This window comes from Coturnix japonica, chromosome 10 (assembly GCF_054131305.1).
Source record: "Coturnix japonica strain WE chromosome 10, WE-NBRP24, whole genome shotgun sequence".
Lineage (NCBI taxonomy): Eukaryota > Metazoa > Chordata > Aves > Galliformes > Phasianidae > Coturnix > Coturnix japonica.
Window position 1 is genome coordinate 11,776,001 of NC_140672.1, and position 21,211 is coordinate 11,797,211.

General features: G+C 40.4%; 1 protein-coding gene across 1 annotated transcript; it reads left to right on the plus strand.

Moving 5' to 3' along the window:
* Positions 1 to 16,152: 16,152 nt before the first annotated feature.
* Positions 16,153 to 21,015, plus strand: LOC146759345 (nuclear pore complex protein Nup153-like). Its single transcript, XM_085510638.1, has 4 exons — positions 16,153 to 16,823; positions 18,345 to 18,713; positions 20,028 to 20,291; positions 20,837 to 21,015. Exons 1-4 carry the CDS (start codon positions 16,733 to 16,735, stop codon positions 20,998 to 21,000), a joined length of 888 nt encoding a protein of 295 aa, XP_085366764.1. The 5' UTR covers positions 16,153 to 16,732; the 3' UTR covers positions 21,001 to 21,015.
* The last annotated feature ends 196 nt before the right edge of the window (positions 21,016 to 21,211 follow it).

Below are 21,211 nucleotides of genomic sequence, written 5' to 3' on the forward strand. Positions count from 1 at the left end.
CAGAGAGAGGCCACGGTCACTCACTGTCCCAGTCTCTCATCAGCAAACCCTCCCGGTCCCTGTTCCCCTCCTGCCACTGCGGGGGCCATGTCCCCACGGGCATAGGCCGGCCTGGGGAGGGCCCCTCAAGAAGCACCCCCAGCTTCTGGCGTCAGGCATTGCCACGCTGCCCACCTGCGCTGCTGCACGCTCCTCTCCTAGATGTCCCAGACGCCTGCAACCAGCAGGGTCGGGGTACAGCTCAAGAGGCTCTGGGACGGCGGCTGAGTGCTGCGCAAGCAACACCCAGATCACGTTCCAGCTCCAAAACTCGCCCTGTCCACACTCCAGTCCTCGCACACTCGCTCGGTTGGAGGCCAGGCACGAACTGCTGGGCTGGGCTGCTGCGCCCGCATTGGAGCAGCGTGGGCCAAGCAGTCACAATCCATCGCACGGAGATGTCACAGACCAGGGCTTGGCCGTGTTGCTGGGCCTCGCCTTCACTGGGGGACATCACCACCCGTCCCACAGCGACGGCGTCATCCACTGCTTGCTCATCACTATGCGCCAGCCTCACGTGCTGCACGTTTTATTATTCAATAAAATTTCCTGCTTCCCTCTGTCTCTTGAAGTTGGTGATCTTGGAGATCTTTTTCGGCCTTTATGAATCTATGATTTTGTGTTACCCAAGATCACTCTGATTTAGATGCTGAGGGAAACGTTTGTTAATGAATTTTCACTGCCAGTGTATGGAATCTGTTTTAAGATTTGTTTATCAAGTAGTTTGAAGAAGGTAAAATAAGAAACAATTTTCTGTCCAAGTATTTAGTTGGACATATGCTACTAGTGTAAAGGAAAGTTACATGGTTTTTTATTATGCAAGATTAAAAATATATTTTTTTTTCTGTTTTTTAGTAAAGTGAAGTTTTTATTAGTAAGTGTATAAATTTTATTCCTGTACATAACACTGTGCTTTAGCCATTTTCATAAGCCATCTTGGAGTAGATTTATCTTAGAGTAAAAAAGTTACTTCTTACATCCAGTGTCTTGTTTTTCTGTTTTGGAAGAGATACAAAACAGAAGTCAAATGCACATACATCAAGTTATTAGCACTCAGTGGAGAAAATGTAGTGCATTACCAACAACAGTTCAGCTCTAGCTGATCTCCAGACAAAGGTACTTTATGATTCTTACACCTTCACTTGTATGGAGAGCATATCTACTGTCACCGAATATCGCCCAATTGAATGCTGTACTGGCACTATGTAGAAAATGGCACCCACATAAGTGAATGGATGTTTTGTTACTGCTTTCAAAGTGCTACTGAGTATCAGACTTGCCTTGTGACTTGCATAAGGACTGTCCTATTTGAGTTGTGGCTGAATTGATGCTGTCTCCCAGCAAGTGGTTTTGAGGCTTCTCTCTTTCAGCTAGCTTTGAAGGCTCAGGGGCAGCAATTCCTGGCTGAAGATGAAAATTCTACTGCAAAAAGATGAACTGTCCCCTCGCTAGTGCTTGCTTGTATTTCTGTTCTATTTGGAGTATAATTTCATTTTGGGCCTTCTTCCTCCCGTGTCATATGAAAGTTCTATGCTTCTTTTTGGGTATTTTTTATTTAATTCCTGTCCAGAGGGGTATAAAATGCAAGATGAATTAAGCTCCTTGAAGATAGGAACATCTACCTCTTTTCATGTACCATTTTGGGTGAATGTATATAAAATGTCTAAGAAGATGTTTCATTGAGAAGTAATCTGAAACCTATGGACTGAGTGACAACAAGTTTGTTTTCTTTTGACATGAAGGACCACGTAAATTAATGTTTGAAATTTAAATGACCTTGTGAAGGAGAAAAATAAGTACTAGCACTGTCGAAGGACCTCATGGGACTGGTATCTAAACCTTTTTCTACTAAGCACGGTCCTTTTCAGTGGGGAAAAAAATATTAAGAATATTAAGGAGAATTAGAACTGGATTTTCTTTAAGGTCCTTTCCAACCTGAGCCATTCTATGACGCACTGCTTGCTCTCTTCTGAACTAGAAGAACTTTGCCCTTAAACTGATGCAAATGCAGTAGCTGACATAGAAGAACAAGAATGCTCTCTGAGAGTTTTTGTTATGAAATACGTCAAATTTGGGTACCTTACTAAAAATACATAGTGTTTTGATCTTATTGGCTGTTGGAGCGCTTGAATAGTCAAAGAAACATTGAAAACCAAAATATTTCTGTTGTGAGGTGACTGGCATTTGAGTTTTCTTTCGTGATGAGCCTTCTTATTTTAAAGGAGCATGATCTTTGTACTTCTTGTTTATCACCTTAATTTTTTATGAATTCAGAATGCTTTAAGAGAACTTGCTATGTCTCTTTGTTTATCTTTTTGCTTTTGTCACTATTAGTTTTGAACACATGAATGTGTGATCAGCTTTAAGAAGCTGTCCGGACACAGACCAGAAGAGGAAAAGCTGCCGCAAAGAGATGCCATGGTTTTTAACCTCCCAGCAGTTAGCTTGCTCATTCTGACTATGCAATTTTTTAAAAGCCTGCATGAATCCTGGTGTAATCTGAGTCTGCCACACTGTGATTTATGACACCTTAATGCAGGAATTTAGATTTTTGCTTGTCTGCCATGAGGCACCAATTGTAGTAAAGAGTTAACGAGGGGACACGAGTAACTTGAGCACAGAATAATTTTGCTGCCACAGGTAGGATTTAAGCCTTACAAACCTGAACATTGTGTTATAAATATGGTAAACATTGCCTCTTGTGTATGCCATTTGACAAGGAAAAAGTAGGCAGTGTGTTTGGAACTTGCTCCCTATAAATGATAGGACACAGAGCATTCATGCATAATTTTCTGGGGTCTGCATGTGCAGGCTGGTACCAAGTTAATATGCCACGTAGGTGCAAATACAAAACATGAAAAAACCACTCACAAGTTGTTCTTGAAGTTTCCATCAAATGCCCTTTGAGTTTATACTTTATTTCTAGGAGTCCCTTAGATTTCTTTTTATTCAAGATGTTTGTCATGATGCATCGGATGCAGCACAGATGGGAAATGAGATTTTTATCTGGAAATGTGTATTATCTTTTACAGAAGCATAGAGTCCTGAACAACTCTGAAAAATGAGTTTATCTGTGCAGCTGCCTGGGAGAAGTCTTTCTTAGTTTCTATAGGTACCTTGTATGCTCAGTGGGAATGCATGACCAGCCACTCTTTCTCTGATCATGCAACCTAATATATTTAATTTCGTGGGTAAGGTTCAGAAAAAAGGTGGAAGGGACTTGTCAGGGAATACAGCCAGTACGTGTTTGAAATGTTTCTTTAAACTTGGCTCCTTTAACTATAAAGCTAGAAATTTAACTTGGCTTCCTGGGCAAACTTCAGTCGTCCTGATAAACATACACAAGGATGTTTGGATAACAAAAGAGAGAGCATTACCAAGGTGATGCTTAATTGAGCTAAACCCACATATAATCATTCCTATTATAGTGAAGTGCTGTTCCTCTTAGATGAAGTAAGCCACTTAGAAAATTCTGCAAATGTTTCATTGTGTTGCTGCTGCTTCTCTGACTTACACTAATGAGGATGAGGAAATGCTCTACTGAAATCCGTGGTGCTAAGCAACTGTTAAACATCATTTGACATGCCAATATTAAGACAGACTTATGTTTTCTTTGATTTTCTTTTAGTAAATTATTCATTATTATTATAAGTGATTGGGCAAAACTTCAAAAGGAAGAAAAAAACAGCTAAGGATTGAAACAGGAGGAACTCACGTTGAACTGTTAATACCCACAAGGAAAGTGTTTTGGAACAACAGTAACAAAAAAGGCATAGCCTTTGTCCCAAATCATTTTTCCTCTTGAGTCACTTATATAAGGACTGTTTGACAGATTCTGGCTCCATTTAATAACAGTTTTATGCACTCTGCACTCTCATTTTGCAGTGGCATAAGGAGAACCTGTTGCTATTCAGGTGCCTATTTGGCTAACATAGATAAGTTCACGGGAAATTGGTAGCAACCAGTACATCTGGGAAGAGAGAGATCAACTCAGTATGTTCATTCCGATGCTTTAACTTCTCTTGCTTTTTAAAATTAAGTTAATTTATCAGAAGTTGGTAAAAGATTGAAGTAAGGGGAGGAAATGGCATAGGCTGTGATTATTTCACGCTTGTATTTTGAGGTTGTTTTCTGGGCATGATCTGCATTCCTTGGTCTTGCTTCACTCTATGTAGTGGATGGAGATGGAGGGCTTAGCTCTGGTGTAAAGCCAGCTGTTTCTGCTAGGAATCATGATATTCATTCACAGGTTTTTCCTTCAGGTGATTTTCACTGAAATTAAATGGTCTGGGAGTTACTTGAGTAGCTTATGATGCTTTTCTACAAGCATAAGTGAAGTATTCCTGGTCTTTTAGAGCACAGCTTTTCTTTAAATTAAACCATTTTCTGTGTGCTTTTATATAACCATTTCTTTATCCTTCTTAAAAAAATAAAAATAAAAAAAGCAAGTTTATACAGGAGGGAATACAGGAAAGTAGAGAACGATATTTGGCATGTTTTCTGAAAAGGGCAGATTGGGTTCTTGGCATCTGTTTGTTCCATATTTCTGAATATTGGGTTGGCCACAGTTTTTCGCAGTCTTCTTTCTGAAAGCTTTGGTCAGCTTGAATTCTAGAACAGCTGGATCTTCTGTGAAAAGTAGGCGTCAAGAAGACTCTGAGGGTCCTGGATTAGCAATTTCTTTCCCCCAGGCTTTCAGGCTTTCAGTCGATTGTGGCTGACAGTGCTGTACTTAATACATTTTCTTTCCAGTTGTTTCTGACATATGTAAAGAAATCAATTCTGATATTGCTTTAGAGGAGCACCTTGTTCTCTGGTTTCTTGCTGAAAGCTCACTAAGATCTTATTATTCAGAACTCAGCAATTCCTTAGAGGAATAACTGCTGTAATTTGGACTGGGAATTTAGGTAATGGAACAGTATTTATGTGAGTCCACTTACAGTGGAAAAGAAGGAGAAGAAAAATGTGAATAAAGGAAGGAGAAATATGTCAAGTATTAGTTCAGAAAAAATTAGCATTCAGTAGTTTTGTTCATATTTTATATTAGAATGGCAGATTGTTTAAAATTTAGTCCTAAAGTCCCACAGTAGTGCTAGTAGTTAGATAGACCTCATTTTATCTTTAGGATAGCAAGAAGAATTCCCTTTTTTTTTTTTTTTTTTTTTTCCTCCAAAATATGAATTTAATATTGTGACTTGTTAGATATGAATCCGTTTTGCTTTCCTAAGGGCTTGTGCATCGCTGGAGATATTAAAGATGGAATAGCCTTATTCAGTCATCAACAAGGCTGTTACAGGTTTTATTCTCTGGACTATGGTTTCTAGTATTGTGCTCTCCTGGTTTGATATGCTCTCAACAATAAGGCTGCCTTATCTTTTCTCAGGAGGATGTTCTACTGCCTAATACGAATCACTATCAAGAAATACTTAAGATATCAAGTGTACTGTTTCTAAGAGATCTGATGCAGCAGTGTATGAAATTGCTCTGTATGGAACTCGTGCTGATCCATCGACACAGGGAAGCTCAGTCTGAGCTTCATGCTTCTGGAGTTCACAGGAAGGTTCTCATCAGAGGAAAAGGTTTCTTATTTTGCTGCATATATTCCACCTAAAATTAATTTTGAACAAAACTAATGATAATTCATCCACATTGGTGAAATATGAGGTCTGCTTCAAAAATAATGCTTCCTACTTTGTTGGCCTACAACATTAGAGGCAGATGGTGGTGGTACGGCAGTAGAGAATGAAAATTCCCACCAATATTCCATTGCATTTTGTTGCTGTGTGACAGATAAAAGCAGAAGGGCAGACTAACAAAGTGGTTTCTGGCATGGAAGTGCAGATGAAGCAAAAGTGTGTCATCCAGTGGTTTGGACAGGTTATGGAGACTCTTAATTCTCCCTTATAGATGAGTTCCTTTACTTCATGTGTCTTACTTGTCTTTAAACTCTGTCCATTTTATTAACATAAAGCAAAATTTGCTATCTACTAACTAGAACTGAAGGCAGTTCAGCATGTGAAGTCACTCTGAAGCCAAAGAAGCATGGATTTTTACCTCCCCGATTGCTAAGCAGCAGATGTAATAAAGCTGAAATATTTGTATCACTTATACTGGAAGTATGCTCAGTTATGTCACTATTTTCAGCTCATCTCTGAAGTCAGTTATGTCTATGCCTGCAGAATACCAGGAAAGCTTGTTATGTGTATTATCTACTTCATTACCTACTTCATCCCAACCAACTAAACTAGTGAAGAAGTTTCTCCTCTGTAGCACCTCCCCATGACATGCCTGTAATCTTCATAGATGTTTGCAGAATTTTTGCCATCTCACGTGGTTGGACGTTTGCTGAGGTGCCTTACTGCTGGCTTAAAGAGGAAAGCAACTGAGAGAAGGACCTTTGTGACAGCAAGAGCAGAGTAACTGGTAAAGCCCATTTAGAAATCTGCAGCTTTTCTTGGCCAAGGGCTCCCCAGGGAGCTCTCTGGAAGTAGTTCTGTCCATCTGCTGAAAGTAAGGATACGTGCTGCTGCTTAGCTTTGCGCCCAAGCCTCCTTGGTAAGCTAGTGTCAAGGTTTTATCAGTGTTCAGTTGTTACTGCATCACCTGCTGAATAGACAGCAAAATGTGACTGCATGAGCAGTGGGAAGAGCAAGGGGCATTTTATGTATGTGCACTAATGTGAAGGCAATATTAACTGCAGAACCTCCAATTTGCTTTGGTCAGAAGCTGCTAAGTTTGCTTTTTGTTGTGAGGAGCAAGATTGAAAAATAAGTAAATCAAGAAGTTTTCTACTGCTTTCATCAGTATGAGTGTGAATTTAGGCCACAGAATAAAACAGAGATTCTGAATTAATACTAGGGAGTACAGCATCTGAACCTTTACCTGAACAGGCTTTTCTACTGTACCAGCTCTAAATTTCCGTTGTTCCTAACACCAACCATACATGTAAATCTTTTGAGATGTGTCTCTTTTGAGAAAATGTATCGAGAGGTGACCTTCAGTGTGCTGCTCATTGTCACCTTCTAACCAAAGCCACTATGTTCAACTTAGTAGGCAGCTCTGCTCAAAGTGCTTGACTTATGTTTGAGATGCTCTGCACTGCTCCTTCCAACGTGTGAGATATTCTCAATAGCATTTAGACTGTCAGGAATTGACAGATGCATCTGTTTTGGCTGTTCCATGTTCATAGTCTCAGTCTGCACCAGCTGTTTTCTCCCAGTCCCACTCAGGCAAGAGGGCAGACTGAGTGCCACGTATATCCTTTCTTTGTGTGTTTGTGAGAATGAGTTGTCTACTCCTTCATAAAATGCGTCTGTGATGACAATCTCATATAAATGAGGGAAACCTCTTGAGACACTATCTCTTTTTACAACCATTGTTTCTCTTTATTGAGATACACAGAACTATTTTCATGAAATAGGATAGTTTCTAAGGCTTCTAATTGTATTATTTTTTGTTTTTCTCTGTCTGTTGCTTTATAAATCAGCAAATCTCTAATGTGTTTGACACTGGGTTTCAACAGCGTAGGCAGGCATTCTGGTTTTCAATTTTCTGTTGAACACAGTGTCAGAGGGTGACAACCCACACTTTAATGGTATTGTTCCTTAATTAAATACTACGGAATACGGATAGGAAACTGATTCCAAGGTCTTTCAAATAAGCAATTTATTTTGATACTGTTTTCCAATACCTATTTAAATGAAGGATAATGGTGACTAGTGGTTGCTTGTCTCTAGGTGCTCTTTAAATTCATCTCCATTAAACTCTGGTCCACTTTCAGACATACCTCTGGGCAGGTAGAACATGCAAGAAAAATGCATTTGATATAAGCAGTTGTTAATTCAATTGTGCTATCTTCTAGTGAGACTGTTTCAGAGAAATGCAAGTAGAAATCTAAGGGAAGTTTGTTTTAATACACGGAATGAAAATGGATTGGGAGTATGCCACTCCAGCCGTGCTCTATCATCTAAATTACTTTTGGTGACCTAATCCTTGCCAATAGCTGTTGATAGTAACCATAAATGCAAACTGACACGTGAAACCTGTTTTGTTCAACTTCAGGCAAAGGCTGCTGAATTTGCCTGTTCATCAAATTGTTATGCGCCTCATATGTTTTAAAGTACTTCTATTTTCTCTCTTCGATGGTGTGTGATGCCACAGTAAGTAGTTACTAGTTAATGCTGTTTAATTTCCACCCCTATGAAGGGAGACAGGTCATTTTTACACTTTCTGTATATGAGCATGTGGACGTTCAACCTTTGAACTAAACCTTCAGTTTAGTGTTACAAAAGCAACACTAATCCCCATTGCTGGGACATCCATCAAGAAGTCCATTTGTTTAACTGTTCCACACCATAGACATGAATCCTTTGGTTTCTATGTCTATTTTTGCCACAGCATCCTCGTGTTGTCCTCTGTGCTGCCTTGACTTTTTTTTCTTTGGTAGCAGACTGCTTGATAGACTTCATCACAGCATATTTGAACTGAAGAGGTCAATTGCGTAGCCTGAGCTGAACTCTGTTCCTAGCATCAGTTGTCTTGAGTGGTGTAGCTCTGCAATCCGTCTTTAGTTTAAAGCATCTGTCGTGGTTTTCAACTCCTTCTCCATAACTGAAGAACCAAGTTATAACATTCAGAACAGGGCAATACAGTGAAGCACTGACATGTTTTGGTAGTTTAAAGAAGCTCCAAGTTTATTGTAGTAAAACAGGGACAGGCAGTTTGCATTTGCTTCTGCAACTCTAATCTCATCAGAGTTAAGACAGCCAAGATAAACCTAAGGCAACTTCACACTTAACATATCTTTTTAATGCAGTCATGCTTAATGGTGCTGCTGCTGTATATTCCTAGGGTAACTATGGCCTGTTTCTCAGTGTGTGCTGAAGTGTTTCTGTTTTTAATATAAGGATCTGACTTGAAGAGGAGAAAAACATCCCTTTTCCAAGTTTTTCATGCTGAGAACTACAATTAAAAGTAATTGCTTCTATTTCCAAAGTAAAACATGACTTTTAAAAGCTGTAATATTCAGCAGTACCAGGAGGACACTTATGTCATGTAGAGAGAGTTTCGATATTTCACTTTATAGGTGCTCCCATCTGCCTCTCTTAAAGCAGTTCTTCCTGAGAGATGAATGAAGCAGGTTTCTCAAAAAGGCAATATAAAGGGAAGAGGAACACAAAATACCAGAAGTAGAAAAATGAAATAAATATAAATGCCGCATCAATCTGAAGGCATTTGTGCAAATTGCCTCATAAATATAAACAGTGTAGACTGCTGTGATAAGTAGAGGCATTTTAGGGCTGAGATGTTTTGTATACAACTCCGATGCTAATTGTAAACGAAAAAGATTATATTGATAAATGAACCTTGTCTTACTTCTTTTTTTCTTCTTCTTCTTCTTCTTCTTTTTTTTTTTTTTCCCCCTCATAAAATAGAGGTACAAATTGCATGAGTTAAATTTGTTTTACCTATAAGCCATTATAAATAAGAGAATCAAGAGAATGTCTGAACTTTGAGAGGAAACAGAACAACGTAAAATGGGTTTAGAAACCTATCTTGATTGGGCAATGAATTGTGCTGAAACAGCTCAACATAGAAGGACATGATCAGAATATCCCAAATTTGGAAATTTAAGTTTTATGCCTGGGAAGGAGAATAGACTGAATTAAAACAAAATACAAGTTCAGATGACATTGGAAGGGGAGATATGGCTTTCTGCAGAGTTTGCGCCTGCCTGGGAAAATCTGCTGTGATCTGACACATCCAGAACAACTGGACAAGTATTGGTTTTGCTGGCTTCCTTAATGTGTTGTTCCCTGGAGTGCACACTGTGGACAGAGTAAAAGCCAGATGCTTGCCAAATACAACAGAAAGGAATTACAGAATTAGAACCCTTAGCAGCCTCTTAAAACGCTATGAAACTTGTGAGATTTACACACGGCATCACTGCTTTCCGGCTTAATGAATTGGCCAAGTCCATTTTCCACTGCCCTTTGGACCTCCTCTGTAGGTCATCTCCCTGCAGAGACAGGCCAGCCTTTTAGGAGACCCAAGCTTTCAAATAGAAAAGGTTTTTAAAGGCCATGCTCCTGTATCCATAGATGTAGGAAGTACTTTTAGCAGTAAGGATGGGGTAGGTTGGAGCATGTGTAGGAAGGCTGGGAAACCTGATGCCCTGACATCCTGCTCTCCATACATTTCCTGCAGGATTTGGGGCAAATTACTTTGCCTCTTTGCCTGGCAGTTACACAGTTGTGAAATGGGGACAGCTGTCCTCCTCTATTTCTCAGAGGACTTGTGAAAATAAAGGCATTAAAGATTGTGAAGCCATCTGTTGCTATGGTGATGAGGCTCATTTAGGCACTGAAGCACCAAGATTAGAAACTAATATGTTTCCTGCACAACTTATTTAGAAATATGGATAGGCGGCACTGACGTGTCGGGTCTGGCTCTGCCTCCAGTAACAGGGTTACTGATTTTCATTGGGAACAGAATCTGTAGATTGTAGCAGGCACTCTTTGCTAAGCCTTGGTATGTTAAATGCCTCAAATTGGGTCAGTTGCATAATGCCTCATGGTTGCTTGTTACACCAGGTAAAAACAACGTGCAGGATTTTAACACCTATTATGATCGCTAGATGCTTTTGCATTTCTTGTTAGGCATTCAGAGCTCAGGTGAACGCAGTGGGAATGTGAAAACTTTGCTGGGGAGGTACTGGAGGAAAGAGCAGAGAAAGGGTATAGGGAAATGGATTTTCTTACTTCAGCCCTGCCATAAAGAGCATGCTATGGATGAGTCAGAGGCTGGGGAGGAGGATCAGTGGGATACCTGTGATACTGCTGTTGCTGGGGAAGGATGATGAAACTTACTTCCATTGTTGCTTTGCCCTGCAAGTGTAAGTTTGATATCTTGAGGCTGACAGATTTTGCAAATCTTACCTGCCTGTCTTTTCCCAATGCTCTGCATCAGTACAGCTAGTGCCGTTTAGCTGTATTGAATAATTCAGGTTGGAAGGGACCTTTGGGTCCTCTGGTCCAATGCCTTGCTCAAAGGAGGGTACGCTTCAAAGCTAAACCAGGTTCCTGGAATTCTTGTCTAATCAAGTTTTAAAAATCTCCAAGGATGAGTATTCCATACCCTTTATGGGCCCCAGTTTCAGTTCTGATCCACATTTTTCACTATTATTTAACTAGAATTTTCTTTGATGCTGCTTATCCCTGATGGGTCTTTATTGGACTCTGAGGAAAAACTGCAGTACCTTGAAGCCACGAGACTGTGCTTACAGGACATTTGCTTATTAGCAAATGCTGCATGACCAGAAATCTTCCTGCTTGCAAGGCCTGAGCTTCACCCCACGTGGAACAGCCCTCTGCCACACTGCTGCTCATTCTCAGCCTGAGTCCTTCCTGCATTATGCTGCTGTGCACCATCTGTGTTTGCCCTTGGAAATAAAAAGACTGGAAAACAAAAACCTACTTATGATGAGGAGCTTTAATAAGCACTTGATACAAATAGAGAAAGCATCTGGGGTCGGCTGTAAGATGTTTGCTTTTAAATGGCCTATCAAAGTATGAGATGCTTTCTCTAAATGTGATCTTGAGAGAAATCTGAGTTCTATATCCCATTTCCAGATGGCATAACTTAATATCATGGTGAATTATTTGGCACACTTTAAACAAATTCTTCTTCTCTCTGCACCTGAGACAGAAGCATCATCAAATTATGTCTGGAAAGTTTGGTGAATTATTGTTTCTTATACTTAAAAACATAATACAGCTTTTCAGACTTTTCTGGGACCTGGTTAGTATTCTCTCTTTTTAAACCTAACATGACTTTTCTCCTATGTGTTTGTGTTTGGGAGTTATTCTAGCACACCATTCTCAACCATCTGTTTTTGTTCAGTGTTTTGAATCTTCTTCCAGCTTCCCTATAGCTCAGAAGTCTCCAATGCAGAGGGAGAATAGGCTCCAGTAAAACACTAGAGTGGTTAAGTAGTTCCAGCATGACCAGCGTGAGTTTGCTCTGTTTTTAAACAATGTGAATATGAACTAAATGAAAATGCTCTGAAGGAGAAGGACAAGGCAGGAAAACTTCTTATTTTCTGTATCTTGTTGAGACATTGTAGTCAGAAGTAACAGGAAAATTGATCATTTTCTCACATCCAGGTGATGGCGCACATGGCCTCTATTAGCTGACAACAAATTTAGATTATGTTTATGTTGTAGTCAGCTTTGTCAGTAATTTTCTTTTGAAGTAGTAAATAATATTAATTGTGTAGAACAGAAGCATAAATACTCTTCTTTACCACTCTCTGCTGTTTAGAACATTATTTTGAGAAGGTTTTGTATTTCCTACAGTTTTTAATATTAATTTGTTAAGTCATTCATGGCGTGTTCAAGTGATTAAGACTCAAGGTCTGCTTTCCTGTACCTCTAGGTCATTGCAATGAATTTCAGTTTTTATTTGCTTCTGTTGCCTGAAGTACAAGCCAACAATCACATGTAAATGCACTTCAGAAATTCCACAGGTGTTCCATGAACACTGGCTTATAAATTGAGTTGAGACAGAATAGGATGCAGCTGAAACATAAAAGTAAAAGGTTGCAGAACTGTATTCCTGCAGCTGGGACCATGCCTTGGGGGGCATTTATCAGTTCAGACAGCCTCCTGATTAGGACTCAAAGAAACACAGGAAAGCACAGTGAGGGTGGATGTAGGAATAGGGCATTGCAGAACATACAAGCCAAAATCAAACATCTGAGGAGTCAAAATGTCAGATATGGAGTGGCCGAAAAACAATTGGAAGTCAGTCAAAGGATCCCAAAGCCATCACAACCAAAGCAAAATGTGGTCAGAAACAGGGATAAGGCAGGAATGAGTGGTGCTGACCCTTAGAGCAATCTCAGGATGAGGTGTAAGAGCCCCACATAGCACAGTGGTGCTGTCCCCATGTCCTCCATGCCTGCCTGGGTGCTGCCACCATGCCTTAGGCTGACTGTGAACACTCTCCAACACCTCTGCAAGCTGTACTGCTCAGTTGCTTTTGCAAATTCTTAAACACTTTCTCCTTGGCAATGCCTCTGCAAGGAAACGAGTGACACTTAGGTCTCTTTCCTTTCACTGTCGGCCTTGTTCTTTGGCTTGTCAGGGTTATTATCATTAAGGGGTTGCAAAGCTCTCTTCAGCCTGTTAGCAATTAGCAGACTGTGGCCTGGGATTTCTGAGACAGAAGATGTGGCCTTGCAAAAGCAGTTACAGCTGAGAGTGGTGTCTTTGCTGTGCTCTCTTAATGCGTAATTGACTGCTCCAGGGCAGAGAGGGAATGAGCAGACAGAAGTATCGGGGAAAAGTGTATCGTTCTGCTTTTTCTTGATCTGATCCAAGCACTTGGTTGAATCTACAGTGAGCAAGGCATGCTTGTAATTGGCCTGACTTTTCTTTGCTGGGTTTTGTTATTCCCCGAACTATTTGGAGCTCTCCAAAGTTTTGGTGTTAAGTCTAAAGGAAGGATTTCTGTATGTTATACTCAAAATGGAGTAAAAGGTCTTCAGGGCCAAAAGCCTTTGGACCTTTGTGGTGCTACCATACTGGAAACCCAAATTAAACACTCTATCACCACTGCAAGCTTTGTCTCTGCCTTAGAAACTGGACTAGTATTTTGTGGACTAACCTTTGTGTCTGTGAAAGCAGACTTGCACTGTGGTTCAGACCTGGTAGAAGCGAAGTTCTGCTGATCTGGAAGAAATGGTTCTTTGTTCCTATTTTCTTCCACTGTTTGGATAGAGAATGTTTTATGAAAAATGACTGTGTTCCAGGTAGCTTTGTTGCAGCTGATAGCTATAGCACTGCCATGTAGCTGTATCATCTCAGTGACTGCAATAAAAGATTCAGTGGGCTTGATTCTGCTCTCCATCTGATGTGTTTATGCCAGCAGGCTTCTGTGGCTGTATTATTGTTTGTTTCTAACAGTGTCAGAACAAGAACAGAGCTTCTGGGGACAAATATAGGTAAATGGAATATTTCTTTGGAATTCAACTCATTCGTTGCTCTCCCTCACCTGTCTAAGAGCAGACTACCCTGGCAAGGCTCTGAACCAACTTCCCATATTGGTCCTGTTCCAAGAAGGTCATCTGAAAAGTTGTACCACTTGGCAGCGATTTAAAAACAAATAATCAAACCTACTTGTCTCATTTCTTCAGAAGAGAGAGAAAGGGCACCAGTCTTAAAGAGAAATTTTTGAGCTGTGAATTCCAAGGAGACAGTGGCATCAACTACGGCCATGACAAAGTTGGAGGAGAATGCAGATTTAAGAATTACTCTATCCTTACTGAATAGTTGTTAGATAAGGGTGGAGGAGAGTGGATTTTACATGGTCCCTTGGTTAGTGAGCTTGAGTGCATTATATACTGCTATTATGCATTAAATGCACCATGTGCTAGACAAGATGTCTCAGTAGAGTTGAGGTCTCTAAAGTCAGATATAGTAGTGGCTGTCTTCAGCTCTGTCTTTAGTGTGAACATCTTTGCCAAAGGAGAGAACTTGTTTTAATTGACTTTTTTTTCTCTGCCAACATTTTGCTTTGGTAAAATAAGTGAAAAATCCTATTAGACAGGGGAAGGAAAAAAGAGAGGGACTTTTTGTCCCTCAGTGTGTTCTGAATATTTGAAGGATGTGATGTTTAGAAATCAGTGAAAGCTAGATGGGATTTAAATATTAAGGGGCAGGAATTTGCCTTCAGGTAAAGGATGATATTTGCATGACTCATGTTGTTAGGTGAACATTCCTGTGTATTGGTGACCTTTTACCTTGGTAGCAATGGGAAATATGTTAAGTAGGGGGCCCAGTTCTTCATCATGTTCCACCATAGGAAATGATTAGAGGGAACTCAAAAATAGTGTGTAGCATAACAAGATGCTGAACTAAATATTTTCACTGCTCAACTAAATCTCCCATTGCTTTTAATAACACACTATTTTTTTTTTTCTTTCTTTTCCCATGAATACCATACAAGAAGAGGAAATCTTGTAACAACTGCTATGGAAGCCATGAATTTCACTGCAATTTCATTTCTATAGTTTAAATTATATGAAAGAATATGCTGATTTATCTGCTTAACCGTGTCTCTCCTCTGCCTGGTATTACAATTTTCAAGGTATCCAAAGAGTAGGAATGTTTTGGTGGAGGTTTGTATGGTTTCTATAATGCAGCGATACTTGAAACAAGTGTCAAGTATGTAAACAAAGTTTATTGAATTTATTCTTTGCTGTTTAAGTCTTGTACGGGCCAGGAGTCCAAAAGAGAATTAGAAAATGGTGTTCTGCATGTCTGCTAATGATGACTTAGGATTGCTGATACTTACTGAACTTGTAGTGAAAGGTTTTTTTTCCTGTTTTAAGGGGAAAAGATCTATTTTATCAAACTGTAGCCACAAATATTCAAGATTATTTTTCTGATTGGATGTTATCTGAGCTGCCTATGACTGTATCTTTAGTGTCAGTCTTTATGTTGGTCTTTTAGCTGATGCAATATAAAGAAGTCATAAACAATGGAGTATGTTTATGTAATTCAAATAAAATAGTGATGCAGATAAAAATAGCTAAGTTCCATTAACTTTTCAGACCATAATAGTGAAACACTTGTAAGTTGTAGGATACGCTTGAATGTCTGTAGTACCAATTTATCCCTCTGCTTAGTCATTCATTTCTATTTAGATCTTGGTGCTTCTGTGCAGCCTGTGATTAGATTGGCAGTTCTCATTTAAACCCTAACTCATTCAGTCTTGGTTATCAAATAGCTTAAAAGGCAAGAACAAACGCTGTTGTTTTTAAGATGTACTGATATATGATTTGCATCCTTACATGTGGTATAGGCTGGATTTACCAGAGTAAATGTTCTTTCATCTGTAGTTTTCTTTGTAGGTATTTTGTGTTTTGTTGTGTGGGTTCAGTACACAATACTTTAAATGTTATATTTGTTCCAAATTCGCTGTTGTAGCGAATCAGAGCGGAGCAGGATGAGAAAGTAGCATGTTTTGTAAAAGAGAAAAATTTTACTTTACAACTCTAGGAAGTGGAGGAACCGGTACTCCCAGAAATATCCCTACCCATCAGTACTGCATCTCTGGCTCCATTCAACTTTAGTTTTCTGACTAGCAGTACTGTGTCATCGTCACCAAGCACTGTTTCAACATCAGTGATGAACAAGGTGAATCTATGTTGTATGCTATAAATGCTTTCCTGTATGAGTCTGTATCTGCTCTTTTGCAAGTTAACTTCTGTGGTGCTCATGAAATTAACTGGTGTTAGTTCATACTGAGTTGAGTAAGTCAGAGCTGTATTGCAGTTTGGAGAGAAAAATGCAGTTTTTTGATTGTCAGTCTTAGACTTGCAAATGTCTGGTTTGGTTTTGGAACTGTGGCAGAAAATGAAGTTGCATCAGCTTCTTTTGCATTTAAGAAATCAGATGAGAAAAAGGACGAAACTCCTGCAGCAAAGTGAGGCTTCTCTTTTGGTAACGTGGAGTCGGCTCCTGCCTCGCAGTTTGTTTTGGGAAGGACAGAAGAGAAACAGGATTCTGTCAGTTCTGCTCCTCCGTTACTGTTTGGGAAGAAAGTTGAGAATGAAGAGTCAAAGGCACAACCTGTCTTTTCCGTTGGGCAGCCTGAACGTACCAAAGAAGAAAGCACAGCAAAACCTATGTTCAACTTCAGCTTTGTTAAACCATCGGAGAAAGAAACTGAGCAGGCAAAGCCAACTTTTTCATTTGGGGCCCAAGCCAATACTTCAGGTAAGCAGAATATCTTTTGTCTTCAGTTGTCTAAGTCCCTCAGATGGTACCTCTGAAGTCATAAGTTACAGAATCTGTAGGAGTTGCTGGGTTCATGTACTGGAGCTTTAGAAAAAGCTTAATTACTCTGTGCAGTGTGATTTGTGTTCCAGTTGTTGACGTATAGACAATTAGTAGAATTCCTGTTTTGATTTCAGTGAGTTTTAAGACCAGGTTTAGACAAAAAATATATACATATTGTCACACATTAAGGAACGTGTATTGCATCCCACATGAGCATGGATGGTTTGTATGGTTTCTGTGCTAGCAGCATAGTTGGTGGTACAGTCTTTAGCGTGGTGACAGAGGCCTCATGCGATGGTTTTCATAGTGAAAGGGGATGTGAGGAGGTGTCTCATTCATGTGTTCTTGCAGCTGTGCTGCTGCAATTTACTGCCATGAAGGTGTGGAAATTGCTTAATAGGTACTACACAGTTTTGTGCATCTTTAACCTTCTGAAAGAGCGGGCTGAAAGATTTTAGTAACAATTGCCATGTGGAAGAATTCTGATTCTGATTTCATGACTTATCAGCCATGGTTTGCAGAACAGCGTTCATTACTCACTTCTACTAACTTTGGAAGTTATAAGGGAAGGAACAGAGAGAATAAAAGCAACGCATGGGGTTATGGTTCTTATGATTGAGTTGAAGTTCTGGAGTTTGATTTAACCATGGAAATTTGATGAAACACCTTGTGTAAAAATGAGATTTTAACGAGCCTTCTTCAGCACAGTAGAGAGTCCCTTAAAAGTGGCATAGATGAAAAGGGTCCGTAACTTCTGGAAAAACAGCAGTGGGAAATCAAGAACAGGGTCAGGTGTAATAATGAGAGAGCAGAAGCTTAGGGAAAGCTGAAGAACTGCATAAAAGATAACTTTAAATGTAAAATTGCACTCAGTACTTTGTGACAGTTCTGTAACAGGGGGCTGTTCTCTGTGGCTCCCAAAAGCAGGTCTTGAAAGTACTGAATTACAGTGAGCTTAAGCCAAAAGAGTGAGGCTGCAGGATGATGGGCTTAGCCAGCTTTAGGGCTGTAGGCACAGGGCTGTAATTTCAGGATAGGCTACAAAAGCAGCTGTACCACTGTGGGTTGTTTTTTTTTTGCTGTGTTATTTAGCAAACTACAGAAGTGTTGCAGGTAATGCATGTTGTTCTTCTCAGAGCATCTGAAGAATAGTTTTGTTTGAGGAGCTGAGATGTACTGGTTCATTCTGGTTCCAGTTGTTATAGCCAGTGCTTGGTGTCCGTAACTACTAAAGCCTAGAACTGTGGTGGTGTCATCATTCTTCACAATTCTCCCATTCCTTTAATTGCACATGGCAGCGATCAGTGTATTAAACCTGGATTTTATGTAATCCACAGTAGCTGGATAATAGTTGAGACATCGTCCAGCATTTCTCCTTGTACAGTGGCTGGAACAGGGTCTCTCTGTTGCGCTTGGTTTGCCGTTTTGCAGCGTTTTATGTTCTGTTCTCCCTCTCAGATCAAGGAGCAGCAAAGCCATCCTTCAGCTTCTTGAGCTCTAGTTCCTCCAGCGCAGCCGTACCTGCCACTTCAGCCAACAGCAGCAGCCTGTTTGGCAGCGTCACTTCTTCCTCCAACCCTGCACCAGTTCCCACTCCCTTTGTGTTTGGGCAAGCCAGCAACACTGTGAGCAGCACCGCTTTTGGCAATTCTGCAGAATCTACAGCATCTCAGTCATTTGGCTTCTCTCAAGAAAACAAACCCACCACCACATCTTCCACCACTGGTGCAGCAGTTAATCCATTTGTCTTCGGTTCAGGAGCCAACAGTAGCAATGCAGCAAGTTCTGGCTTTACCTTTGGAGCCACGGCCACATCGAGTTCAACAGGTACATTTAAGCAGGTGCTTTTGTTTTTGCTCTTAGATCACAAAAGTGGAGCAGGGAAAGAGTGTTTCCTGGAGAACAGGTAGGGAAAATGCGTGGAAATTGAGAAAAGTAGTGAATATTTACATCCAACAATATATAAACAGTGCTAATGCTTGGGGCTCAGGTCAAGTTTTGAGGCAGTCTGGGAAATACAGTTTAGGGATCAACTGGCTGTGGTGATATTTTCTGCATTGGATAATCCTTTACTGGCTTTCATTTGCATAGGAACTTGTCATTGTGAGAATGAATTTCCCTCTTCTCAGTATCCATCCAGTGCTGAAGGTTAAAAGTTAGTTTTAACTTGAATTTTTCTCTCCCATACCTAAAACTCTTCAAGCGTTGTAAATAACATCAAGATTTGTACTATCCACCCTTCACAAGTGTATATTACAAACACAGTATTGATATATGCAGCTGCTGCTTTGTAAAGCGTGACTTCTAATGAGCACGATAGCCAGTCCTTCATTTTCTTGGTCTTCATAATCTTCAAATCTTCATAAAAGTACTGGAATGCCTTTTAGTCCGTCTTAACTTCTGTTTTCCTTCCTGGAAAAACAATCAGCCATTCCGAGTTACGTTGCAGCAGTTGTTATTTTTATGTTGCGTGACGTCTGCTTAAATTGCATTTAGATTAATAGCGCTATTTAGAAGGTCTCTTTTTGCTCAGCAGAAGTGTGTATGTTTGAAGTCACAGCTCAGTCCTGTATTTTTTTCTCATTATTTCTGCTGGCCATGCAGAACCAAAGCAGCTAATTGAATGAGCTTATTTGCTATTATATGGAGAGACAGAATTATTCTGGTAGCTCAGTTAGGTCCCTGCAAGCCTGATGTGGTCTCCAGAAATTGATAATTGTAAACATTTGGATGAGGAAGGGGTGCAGTTGCTTATGAGAGGAAAGATTGGCGTTCTCCTCATTCTAGTAGATCAGGAGCTGTGTTTTGAACGCTTAAAATAATACAAATAAGTGAGTGAGTGTTCTTTACCCGTGGTATAAATAAGTCTTAGTAATACAAATCAGCCTGTGCTATTTGTGGGAGCCTGCTTCTAGAGCCTGAATGGCTAACAGTAATTTGAGTCTAGACAACCCGTGTTTGAGGTGTGCGTTGTCTGACTCCTTTAAGTATGCTGTTTTTCATGTAACTTACAAGAAAAGGTAGGATTCCTATCATGAATGAGGTGCTGTTTGTTCTTTTACCTACTTGGCTGCAAACATAAAGCTCTGTAACAAACAAAACAACTCAGCACATACTGAAATTTCTCTTCTTTTCCTTTAGGGTCGTCCTCTACATTTGTCTTTGGGTCTGGGTCTTCAGCGCCTGCTGCTGGACCAGCATTTGGTGCCAGTCAGCTACCAGCATTTGGCCAGAGCCAGGGCTCCGGCCAGCCAAATGCTCCCTGCTTTGGATCCTTGTCGACATCACTGTTTTCATCTGGCTCTCAGCCTGCGCCTCCTGCCTTCGGCTCTGTGACAAGCAGTACTGTGTTTGGACAGCAATCGAGCCAACAGCCAGGTTTTGGCTCCGGCGCCTCCAATGCTGGTGAGTGTTGACCATCCTTTTCGTTTCAGGTCTCAAAGAGAGCTTGGTTAGTCAGTGAGTTGGTTTCCATGAAGTGCAGCTGAAGTTTAGTGAATGAAATTACTTCTGCCTTTTGTACATACTCTACTGTAAGAATTGCCCTCCATAGAGGGAGAAGACACAGGGTTAAGTATTTTGCATCTGATTCCTTACTGCCGGAGAGGTACACTACCTTCACCAATACACTGTTGTATATTGTGGTGCATGCAGCCATAGACTAATGGCAGTACAGGTAGCAGCAGACAGTTCCTTAGCAATTTGCCAGCAGTCTAAAAATCTCTTTATGATGCTCTACTGAAACAAATGACGTTGTCTAGGTGTTGTTCCTGTTGTAACTTAGCATTTCTGGTAAACCTCCCTCCTACCCCAAGCTGTGCCGCCTTGAGCAAGGTCTAAGCAATGTATGTTAGAGGTGGTGGGAGGAAGGAGGGGAGGACTTTCCTGGAAAGAACAAACTCAATTTTCAACTTCCTTATTCCCTTCTCCTTCTACCCCGTCTTTCTCAGGTCCCGTATTCCAGTTTGGGAGTAGTACTTCTAATTTCAACTTCACGAGTAACCCAGAAGTATTTACTTTTGGTGCAAATCCTCCTGCACCGGCAGCATCGGTACAACCTTCCGGCTCTTCAGGATTTTCATTCAGCCAACCTGCAACGTTTACAGTGGGGTAAGAGACCAAATCAGATTTTCACTTGAGCTTTTGGTACTATCTGTGGAGCGCAGGCAGCCTCTACTGATGTTAAATTGCGAGGTGCTCAGATGTACTTCGGAATTTATGTCTAAGGACAGCATCTCTCCTCGCTCTGTTAGTGTGACTGGCTAAGTAGGCAACGATGGCTTTATAGCAGCACAGCTCTCAGAAATATCATGCAGTGTTATGGT